Source organism: Magnolia sinica, chromosome 4 (genome assembly GCF_029962835.1).
Source record: "Magnolia sinica isolate HGM2019 chromosome 4, MsV1, whole genome shotgun sequence".
Classification (NCBI taxonomy): domain Eukaryota; kingdom Viridiplantae; phylum Streptophyta; class Magnoliopsida; order Magnoliales; family Magnoliaceae; genus Magnolia; species Magnolia sinica.
Window position 1 is genome coordinate 115,332,432 of NC_080576.1, and position 11,728 is coordinate 115,344,159.

At 43.6% G+C, this 11,728-nt stretch overlaps 1 protein-coding gene across 1 annotated transcript; it reads right to left on the reverse strand.

The window, feature by feature from the left end:
• Nucleotides 1-497: 497 nt before the first annotated feature.
• LOC131243983 (nematode resistance protein-like HSPRO2) lies at nucleotides 498-2,227 on the reverse strand. The gene has a single exon (XM_058243645.1). It carries the CDS (start codon nucleotides 2,091-2,093, stop codon nucleotides 654-656), a length of 1,440 nt encoding a protein of 479 aa, XP_058099628.1. The 5' UTR covers nucleotides 2,094-2,227; the 3' UTR covers nucleotides 498-653.
• Between the last annotated feature and the right edge of the window lie 9,501 nt (nucleotides 2,228-11,728).

Sequence of the window (11,728 nt, forward strand, 5' to 3'; positions counted from 1 at the left end):
TATAATTTCTGCTTTCATTATATATTAATCATCGCTTTGTGCCATGTTCACGTAAAATTCGAATGGTCCTTGTTGGGACTTGATTGTGTGATTGCATGTACTTTACTTGATTCAACTCTACTCACTTCAAAGTTCCCCAACCTCGCTCACATCCCAAAAGTTATCAAAAGTTTCAGCTAGCCTAATGTTGTTCATTGCTTCCTCACCACTAGTCATTGCAACATTACCGTTGAATGTTACTTTTATTTTTTGATAAATGTCCATGCTTTTCAAACTCAAATTACTTCTTTCATAAATAAGTATATCAGTTAAAATTTCTTATAAATCTTCCCCAGATCTATCAGTTCTTTTTTCCATATATTCGTATCATTGTTAACGGAACAGAGACAACACAATTTTCACAACGTACTACTTTTTGGTTTGAAGGATATGAAGTCTTGTTTACATGTTTTTGAGCTAGGCCAATGCATTCCAGCAATTTCACCACAAAACTCAGATTGTTTCCATAAAAATATTTCATTGAAACAGTGTAATCGATTCATATATTACAAGATAAGAATAGAATTCAAGAACAGAATGAGATCCACTAAAAAAGAAAATCGAAATTCACTGATGTTTCTTTTTTTCTTGTGCTCTGTAAAATGCTATTCTCTTCACAACCTTTTCCGCCCCCGTCTTTCCGTTCCGTTTGAAATAGAAATCCCATTCCCATTCTGCCAGAACTCTCCCAAAAACGTCTTCGCGCCATCCAAGCTTGGAAAATAAGGAGGCTCCATGAACATCTCCGCCAACGCATCTGCCTCTCCATCCGACGCGACGAGCCCTCGATTGCCCTTCGCTTCCAAGCTCCCCATAACCGCCACCACCAACTGCCGATACCCGAAGAAAAACCTCTTAACTGCCACTTCAACCGCCTGGAATGCCTGCAGTAGATGGATCTTCCCTACATCGCCCTTTCCATGGAAAAGCCTCATCGCTGCCTCTTGCACCCTTGGCCCACCCTTTGGGTCCACCTCCACACCCAAGATTGACGGCACCTTGTGCTTCAGATCCTTTGACGATCTCGTCAGTTCGATCAGAGCCGTTGATCTGAAGCAAAACGCTTCAGATTCGTTTGAGGCCTTGATCGCGAGCTGGTTTTTGAGGCGGAGAAAATCGTCCGGGTCCATCAGCAGGTGGAGATCTTCGATTTCGGATAGAAGCTTCCAGATCCGTTCCAAAAGCCAGCAATCGCTCGCAGCCTTTTCGAATTCGCTTCCGTCTATCCGATCACTGATCCGTCGCAGCAGCTCTCGTGCTGTGAATATCCAGGACTCCAGGATCTGGTGAGCGGTGAAAAGGATCCCATTTTCATAATTTTCGAGATTTCTAAGGGGCTTTTTCAAGGCATGGAGATCGGACGGTTTACAGATAAGATCGTAATCGAGGTTCGGTTTTCCAGCGAGATTAGGCTCTCCCAACCCGAGCGTGAACGGTGATCGCTGCATCTGACACTCAATCGCGAACGAGATCTTCCTGGCAACGTCCTCGGATTTCTGCCACGTGGCAAGACGCGGGAGCAGGCTCGCCTCGCTGATCCGGCTGACTACCGAAAGCGACTCACCTGGGAGTTTCCACACCTCCGTCGAGCTTCTGTCTCGGGATAACAGGCCGTTGGAGTTGCTTAGATCGACGATCGGGATGCTGCCATGCTGACTGTTTTCTTCCTCTTCTTCGCAGATGACCGCGATGAGCTCGATCTGGTGCAGGGTCAGAGCTTCGAGCCGGCGTTTCCGCTCGTTCCGGTTAGCGTACGGCCTCGGATCGGACAGAACGAGCGAAATGAACCGGAACGTAATCTCTAGGGCTTGTAGCGCCGGTTTGAGGAGCGCTTCCGATTTCCAGTCCGTGAACTCTCTGGAGCTGCAGAGCTTGGAGAGCTCTGGAAGGCGAAGGTATTGCTCGTAAGCCAAGGTGGCTGAAGGGCTAGATGGTAATAAATCGCCGGAAAGGGCGGGAGAGGAAACGGTACGGTCGGATTTATCTGACAGTTTCGGCGATAATTTTGACATCTCGGCCGATACCATCTTCGCTTTCCAATCCAAATCCACCATTTTTTTCAACCAAGAGGGAGGAGAGAAGAGAATGGTTTGCTAATGACGAAAGTACCCTTCTCTATGTATCAGAGGTTTGGAGAAGAAAGGGATGGAGAGAAATATTTATAGAGAGAGGGCTTTGACGGGTCTGATAAAAGCGTGTGGAAAGAAAGAGCTGTGCGGAAGACTGGATAACCGAGCTTATCCGCTTTACCTAACCCAACACGCCACCCTCTTTATTAAGAAAGCATTTTTTTCAAAATGACGAAATTGCCCTTGTCTATTTATTTTTATTTTTTCTTTGATCCATGTACGAACTGTTGGGACAACTTACACTCGCAACAGGTGAAACGTGCGAGTGGTCGCAGCCGTCACCGGGCGATCCTAAGTTCTAGAGAAAACCAGCGCAATTAATTGCTGGAATAGAATATTCGAATTTACATTAAACCAACTAAATCCTGGAACTTACCTACGCAAAGTCGCAGTCCAAAAATCCCCCGCGGCCCGGATCCACCGTCTGCGGGTGGATCCCTTATGTGGGGCCCACCAATATGAGTTATATCCACGCCGTCCATCGGTTTTTTCAGCTCATTTTAAAGCATGAGCTTAAAAATGAAGCAGATCTAAATCTAAGGTAGACCACACCACTGGAAACAGTGGTGATTGAGTTCCCACCATTGGAAAGTTCCTGTGAGTCACCCTAATGTTTATTTGCCATTCCAACTGTTGATAAGGTACACAGACCTTGATTAAGGGGCACAAAAATATCAGCTTGATCCAAAACTTTTGTGGCCACCAAGATAGTTTCTAATGGTGGGCGTTCAATCACCACTGTTTCTTGTAGTGTGTTCTACCTAAGATTTAGATCTGCTTTAATTTTCATGATCATGCCTGAAATGACTGGACGAAACCGATGGATGGTGTGGATATAAGACACATACATCAAGGTGGCCCCCACAGTCAGGATCCACCGACATGGGTGGATTTCCCGGTCACCGAAGCAGCCTCCGCAAAAATCAGACTGTATTCGCAATCCAACCTCTAGTGCGTGGAAACTTTCCTGCTGAAATACGATGATTGGATTTATTTATTTATTTTTCATTTTTAACCGTCCAATCAATGCCCACCAATCCGGATTGTCAGGTGATCAAATAATCTTATAATTTTTGGTTCATGATGCATCTACACCTGCACTCATGATTTGGAGAGATTACTATGAATTACTTTTATACCACGCATACACTTTTAAGTAATCTCTAAGTGACTGCGTATCATCTATTACACTCTGTTAGAGTATCAAAGCATTTATGCAGAGATAATGTCTATCCGTTTGGACTTTGGACGGTCGTCTTTGCTGATTGGCGTTTGCGGAATCTGAGCAAAACCATGTTCGATGTTTCCTCGGATGCTTCTCCCTCCATCTACTGTCGGTATTTCCGTGGAAATGTTCGCCTATCCAGTTTTCTATAGTTTGCACCTGGTGTTCGGTTCTAATTACACCCTAACCATCATGTTCTTGTTGTAAAAGGTTTGTATTTAGGCTGCTTTTTGTTGAGTAGGGTTGAAAAGCCTTCGTGCTCCTAGGGATAACGACTGGAACCGAACTCGAATTTTAAGAACATGCAAATGCAAATGAGTAAATGACGAAATTACCCACAATTTATTTTTTGCCTGTTGGAAGCGGGCGCCTTTCGGTGGATCCCCGGATCCACTGAGTTGGGTGAATCCCTGAGTGTAGGGCTCATGTTGATGTATTTTCCTTACATCCAAGCCGTCCATCCGTTTTAAAAGCTCATTTTAAGGCATCGCCTAAAACATAAAGCAGATCCAAATCTTAAATGGGTCACACCAGAGGAAATAACGGTGATTGAATACCCACCATGAAAAACTTCTCAGGGGCGACGGGAATGTTAATTTATCATCCAACCTTAATGAATCACACAAACACCAGATAAAGGAGCCCACAATAAATTTTTAATAGTCAATCACCGCTGTTTCATGAATGCAAGCTTTTGTGGCCCACATTAAGTTTTAATTGTTAATCACCGCTCTCTTGAGAGATCCACCGAAGAGGCGCCCCTTGAAAGCATGGATGTAAGGCAAAACACAGCTTACTCGATGAATCTCGGCTGTACACCTGGCGGACCATACACTCGATAGTCCACGGGAGCCCACGTGGCACTGGTTGGTGCTCTGAGAGCTCTATAGGTCCCACCAAAACTTATGTGTTTTTTCCACACCGTATATTTATTTTGCCAGTTAAATTTAATGTAAGATCCAAAAAAACAAGGCAGCTAATTCTAAAATAAGATTAAAAAACAAGGCAGAGTTAAATCTCAGTTAAACTACACCACAGAAACAGTGGTGATTTTGAATGCCGCCGTTTAAAGCTTTCTAAAGCCCTTTGCAATGTTTACTTGTCATCTAACCAGTTGATGAAGTAATACTGATGTGAAGAATGAAAACATAAATATTAGTTTAATTTAAAGCTTTTATAGACTACAAGAAGTTTTTAATGGTAGGTGTTTAAACAACATTATTTCTTTTGGGTGGTCCACCTAAGATTCGGATCTGTCTTATTTTTGAATTGTTGATGCTAAAATCTGGATCACTCTTCACTGAGCTCCAGCTATTCAGAGCGAACCCTATGTCCTACACAAAAGGAAGGAGATCCTAGCTAGAGTAAGGGAACCTCCGATGCCAAAGTCAGGCTAGGAATTTGGGTTTAAGTTGTGTAGAGTAGGTTCAAGGTATGAGATCTTGTATACCTTTCTTTCTTGTAATGTCTCATATATATACCTTCGGGTTGAAATGAACGTGTCCGATAATCTCGACACAGTCTCCGCCATCATATGAGAGCTATGTAGGTGCTGTCGTCGGCCGTTATCTGGATATCGTGCCTCGGATGACACTCAAATATGAGTTACAGGAGTTAATCCCTTAGCGCAATCTCCGGCCACATTCTCGTCCGAGCTAAGCTTCACTCATGGCCGTCTAAGTTCATGAGCGAACTGATCTTGGTTGGAGTCTACATGTTGGATGTGTGATGGCTTTTTCTGGGTTTCAGGTCGTTATCAAAGTTCCACAAAGAATTTGGAATCAGGTCGGGTCAGACGCTATCGTTCCAAAGCTTTGCTTGTTAATATCTCTAAGTCAACCCTGGTATGCATGGCTCAGATCAGATTTACCCATAATTACATGAATCATCCGCTAAAGTAAGCTGAAAAATTAGATGAACAGCTCGATTAAAACACATCAAAGAGGGCAGCACGAATTAATATAGAAGTCAGTGCAGTCTGCTACACTACCTAATCAGAATCCGAAACTTTGGAGGATCCTGGGATTGAAATTAACGGATTTTCTCATTTGGCAATGACCATTAGCCCTTTTTGTTCTAACCATCCACGTAAACTAAGATAAGAATGATCACATAGAACTTACATGCCACACGTCTTTCTCACCGACGTATGGCATGTGTGGAACTTTCGAGCCGCTCAAAAGAGAGTCCAAGTGAAACAAATCGTCCTGATCAGGAGGCTGACTGCTGATGTTGCCCTGGCCGTAGAAACTTTCAACTGGAATGTGGGGTACAGTGTTGTGTATATGCTATCTAATTCACTCATCAGGTGCACCCTGCCAAGATGAACGGACCCACCTCATTAAAAAATTCAGGTGGTTCACGCTACATGGAATATAGGTTTTAGGAGTAATTATACAGTTTTCCTTTTGTTGTTTCACACATGAGTTATGTGTGAGAATCAATCTTCGCATTTACATTGAACAGGAGAAGGCTCACCAAATGCACGGTTTGGATTTACATTCACATTATGTCTGGGCCCTAGAAAGTTCGAACTTAGGCTAAGTATGGTACATGTGTGATCATCCTGCGGATAAATTGGCAGGCATGACTGATTGAACTCTCACCAGTAGAAACTCAACGGGGCTACAAAAGTTTTGGATCAAGTTGATATTTGTTTTTTTACCTTCTTTCAGGTCTGTATGACCTAATTTACATGTTCGGATGTCAAATAAACATTTCAATGGGCCTTGGTAGGTTTTTAATGGTAGACATTAAATCACTACTCTTTTCCCATAGTGTGGTCCACCTAAGATTTTTATCTGTCTCACTTGTAAAATGAACTATTAAAATGATGTGTAAAAATGGATGGACGGTGTGGATAAAATACATATATCATGGTGGGCCTCACAGAGCACCGACCACTAACCACCTGACTAGTGGCAGCGTCACTAGCCAAACCGCGTCCCCGCTCGTTCACTTGCCAAGTCACATACCAGCAAGGGTATTTTCGTCTTTGCGGTGAACTACGATTTTCATATTGGATAAGACTCCTGCATTTCCGCATGCTCTCTCAAGACGCGACTTCCGTGTGGGACGCGGATTAGCTACCGAACCCGACAGCAGAGAGTCGGCTACTGAAGTGACGTCACCATGTTCTTTGGGTCCCACGATGACGCATGTGTTGTATCCACACCATCCATCCATTTGTAGAGATCATTTTAGGGTATGGACCAAATAATAAGGTAGATCCAAAGTTCAAGTGGACCCCACAACAGAAAGCAGAGGGACAATGACGCCCACCTTTGAAACCTTTATAGGGCCCACCATGATGTTTATGTGAGATCCAACCCGTTTATAAGTTAACATAGACATGGAATCAGGGAAAAAACAAATATCAGCTTGATCGAAAACTTCTGTAGCTCAAAGAAGTTTTTAATGGTAGACGTTCAATTCCCACTGTTTTCTATGGTGGGTCCACTTGAGCGTTGGATCTAACTTATTCTTTATATCATGACCTAAAATGATCTCTCCAAATGTATGGACGGCGTGGATACAATACATACGTCATGGTGGGGCCCACAGAACGTGGTGACATCACTTCAGTAGCGAGACTCGCTACTGTCAAGTTCAGTCGCGAATCCGCGTCATTACCTGTGATCCTCACCTACAATGAGTACCTCCAGCCGGAAGCTCTGTGGAGCCCACTAAGGTATCCGTGAGACATCCACTCCGTCCACATATTTCTACAGCTCATATTGAGATACAACTATAAATATGAGGCAGATCCAAAACCCCAGTGGGCCACAATATATGAAACTGTGGGGACTAAAACGTTCACCGTTGAAATATTCCTTTTGCCTACCGTGATGCTATTATGGGATCTAAACCATTCATAAGGTTATACCTACGGGGATGAATTAAAGTCACAAATATCAGCCTGATACAAAACTTTCATGGCCCCTTCAAAGGTTTCAATGGTCAGAGTTCAGTCGTGGCCTGGCTCACTTGAGTTTGGAATCTGCCTAACTTTTTTGTCTCGTGTTCTGACCTGAGCTGAGGAAAGTGATAGACGAAGTGGATGTGAAGCGCACATCATGGTGGGCCGACATAGCTTCCGCCTCTTACGGGAAATTCGTGAGGAGCCGCCCGTGATTGGACTAGTCCCGCGATCACCGTTCATCGATTACTCCCCGTGTCGAGCATCGATTGCCGTCCAACTCCGCCCCACTTTACACCAGCTTGGAGTATCCGCGGGGGAAACGGATTGGCTACTCCCCTGCTGATCTGTGGGCCCCACCATATGAATCCATACGGTCCATCTATTTTTATAGATCATTTTATGCTTTGAGACCAAAAATGAATTATCCAATCTCAAGAGGACCACATTACAGGAAATAGTGTTGAATGAACGTAGACCATTAAAAGATTTTTGGGGGCTATAAAAGTTTTTGATCAAGCTGATCTTTGTTTTTTACCTTAATCTAGGTCTGTATGACATAATCAATAGATTGGATGTCAAATAAAAAGTACAGTGGGCCTTAGGAGGATTTAAATTATGGATATCCAATCACTGTTGTTTTCCTGTGGTGTGGTCCACATGAGATTTATATCCATCTAATTTTAGTAATAAATCTCTAAAATGATCTTTAAAAATGGATGAAAGGAATGGATGAAACACATACATCATGGTGGAGCCCAAAGAGCGCCGACCACCAGCCACGGGGCTGGTGGCAGGGGGGTAGCCCATCCGTTTCCCCGCATACGTCATGTGACGTGCCGGTTGAGGAACCGTCTTTCTCCGACACGTGGCACGCCATTCATATGTCCCGCTTCCGGCTGCAAGGTGCTTCACCTGTCGTGCGGGGCGGTGCAAGATCTGCAGCTGTGGTGATACCACGTGTCATTAAGGATTAGATAGCGACGACTGGACTCGCTTACACGTTTAGCAGATACACGCGTCAGCTTCTCAATGAGTTTGGAAGAGGGTCTGCATCTGAACTCTAAAAATTAGTTTATGTTAGCTGGTCGAACGTTCCTCCCTTAATTGACTTACAAGGTCAAATGGCGGACGGTGCCTAATGCTAACATGCGCGGAAGGTGCGCTGTCAATATAAGCGATGCTCCTACAGCGGTTGTTGGAAGGAGCCCTTATGGCCCACTATGATATTTGTGCGAAATCCAGTCCTTACATCATTTGAGCCCACTAATTTTAGGACGCGCTGTCAAAAATCAGCCCAGCAAAAAATTCAAGTGGGACACATCACAGGTAACATTTGGATGGGGGAAGAACACCATTGAAGCCCGTCTGGGGCCCACGGTGATGTTTATGTCAACATCCAACACATTCATAAGCTGAGAAGCACCAGGTGAAGGTAAAAACCAAACTTGACAAAGGATTCGGTGCGCCCAACAAGGTCTCCGTGGTATGTATCCCATTACAACTTTTCCCTGTGGTGTGGCCCATTTGAGTTTCAGATCAGCTATTTTTTTGTGTTCAAGCACTACAATAATCAAATACAGATGATGGACGGATTTGATTTAATATACACATCACGTTTCGTCTACCGGAGCTGTATGTTGAAAGGACTCCCGACCACCGCTGTTACAGCATATTCGCGTCCGTTTGTTTCCGCCGCGTTGGTGTTGCGTACGCAGTCAATGCGGTTTTGGTGCCACCCGGTGCCACCCTGGATCTAGCCAGGTGGGTGTGTGGGAAGCAAGCGGATTAGATGTTACACGAGAAACACCTTAGTGGTAATTACCCTTACTATGTGGGGCCCACGTTGATAAATAATTTGTATATCCACGCTGTCCAAATGCTTTTTCAGCTCATTTTAGGACGTGTTACCAAAACTTAAGCAGATCCAAATATCAGGTGGAACGCATTATTGGAAACAGTAGTGTATGAACATTAAAAATTTCTTGTGGGTCTCTAAAGTTTTGGATCAAGCTGATATTTATATTTTTCCCTTCATCCATGTCTTTTTGACCTTATCAATGGGTTCGATGGAAAATAAATATTATAGTGACCATTACCATGGGCCCTAGGAAGTTTTTAATGGTAGGTGTTCAATGAACACTGTTTCCTGTAGTGTGGTCCATATGAGATTTGGATCTGCTTAATTTTTTACATCGTGTCCTAAAATACTTTGAAAAAACGGATGGACGGACTGGATAGATAGCACATCATTAAGGTGAGCCCCATGTTAAGGTTTACTATTAAAAACTTCCTAATGGTCCAGTCTAATTTTTATTTGCCATACAACTTTTTATTTTTTTTCACACGTACGATAGCGAGATTTCACCACCTATGCGAATTATTGACCTGGTGCGAAAAGTCTTGTGAGTCTACCACCCGGGCATGGATGAAGGGAAAATAACTTTTGTGGGCTTACAAAGTTTTTAACGCTATAAAATTAATAACTTTTTTAATAGTGTAAATTCAATAATTATGGTGGGGTCCACTTGAGATTTGCATCTCCTTTAGTTTTAGTTCTCGGGGACGCGGATTGCGTCCTAACCTCGCATGGACGCTAATCGGTTCGGGCAGGCTCTGTGGGGCCCACTGATATGTAAGCGTTTAATCATGCTGTTAATTGTTTTTCTCATATTATTTTAAGATATGAGCCAAAAAATGAGTGAGTTAAATTTCTTATGTTGACCAATGGTGGGGATTGAACGCCCACTGTTAAAAACTTCTCGAGAGGTGGAGAAGTTTAGGATCAAGCTGATATTTGTATCTTCACTTCATTCACGTCTATGACCTTATGAATAGGTTTTTATGGTTAAAAAACATCACGGTGGCCCTTAAAAGGTTTCAATGGTGGATGTCATTATGACTGCAGCTTTCTTTGGTGTGGTCCACTGGAGCTGTGGACCGGCTTCATTTTTAGGATTATATCACGATGGCCCCACAGAGCCCTGCCGTGCGGGGGTAGGACGCAATCCGCGTCCAGTTTTAGGGGCATGCCGGAGCTAGCAAATTGATGTACGGCACGGATGTACAATGCATAGGTCAAGGCAGGCCCTTGGTCAGCACCGCACCCGCATAGCTGGATCCGTGGTGCACTTAATCCGTGTCCGTATGCACAATGCACGGAGGAATAATGGACGCGGATTAGCTACTGACAGGTTGAGTGGCGAGACTAGCGGCTACTGAAGTGATGTCACCAAGCTCTATGGACTCCACCATTATGTATGTTTTGGATCCACACCGTACATACATTTGGGGAGTTCATATTAGAGTATTAGCCCAAGAATGAGTCAGATACAAAGTTCAAGTGGACCCCACCACAGAAAAGAGGGGAGAGAGTGACGCCACCATTAAAAACTTCTAATGGCCACGAAAGTTTTCAATAAGATGATATTTGTGTTTTACCTTATTTAATGCATGCGTTAACAATGAACAGGTTGGATCTCAAATAAACATCATGTTGGACCTTAGGATGTTTTCAATGGTGCACGTCACTCTCCCCACTCTTTTCTGTGGTGAGGCCCACTACAGATTTGGATTTGACTCATTCTTTGGAATATGCCCTAAAATTATATCTCCAAATGGATGAACGGTGTGGATACAATATATACATCATGGTATGGCCCACAGAATTTGGTGACGTAACTTCAGTAGCCAATCTCGCTGCTCAACCTGTCGGTAGCTAATCCGCATCCAGGAATAATAGATATGTGTGGGCCGCTTCTATGCACACAACGCGTTGTCAATGCTGCCGACGCAGGTTGCCCGTGACCAGATGTGGAGCCGCCGAGATGTATGTATTTCATCGACACCATTCAATCATTTTGCTACTTAAATTTAAGGCATAAAAAAAGTGAGGCACATCCAACGGTAAGTGGACCACACTTCAAGTTAAAATATGAGGCAGATCTAAAGTTCAAGTGAACCACACCACATGAAACATGAAATAGTGGGGATTGAATGCCTATCATTGAAAACTTCTTGGTGGCCAGGGAAGTTTTGGATCAAGCTAATACTTGTACCTTCATCTAAATCGACTGACCTTGAGAACAGGTTGGATGGCAAAAAAAACATCTTGATAGCCCTAGAAACGTTTCAACTGCGGTCACCATCATCCTCATTGATTCCTATGGGGACCCCATGAAGTCGGGTCAGTAGAGATATCTCCATTGACCAGGTCACCAACCTATCCACCTCCCAATATTGATTAGTGCGGCTCATATATATCCAACCATTGCTGAGCAGTGCTCCACTATATATGGACTGTGCTCGGAAAACATCCTTGACAGGAAAATCCTAACCAGTCTCTTCATGGGCTATAGATAAATAATTTAGAAAAAAATAAAAAAACGAGAACGGTCCACATTCAATTAAAATCCC

Excerpts from the sequence above, each read along its gene's own strand:
- LOC131243983 (XM_058243645.1), bottom strand. The coding sequence starts at position 2,093 with ATGGTGGATTTGGATTGGAAAGCGAAGATGGTATCGGCCGAGATGTCA.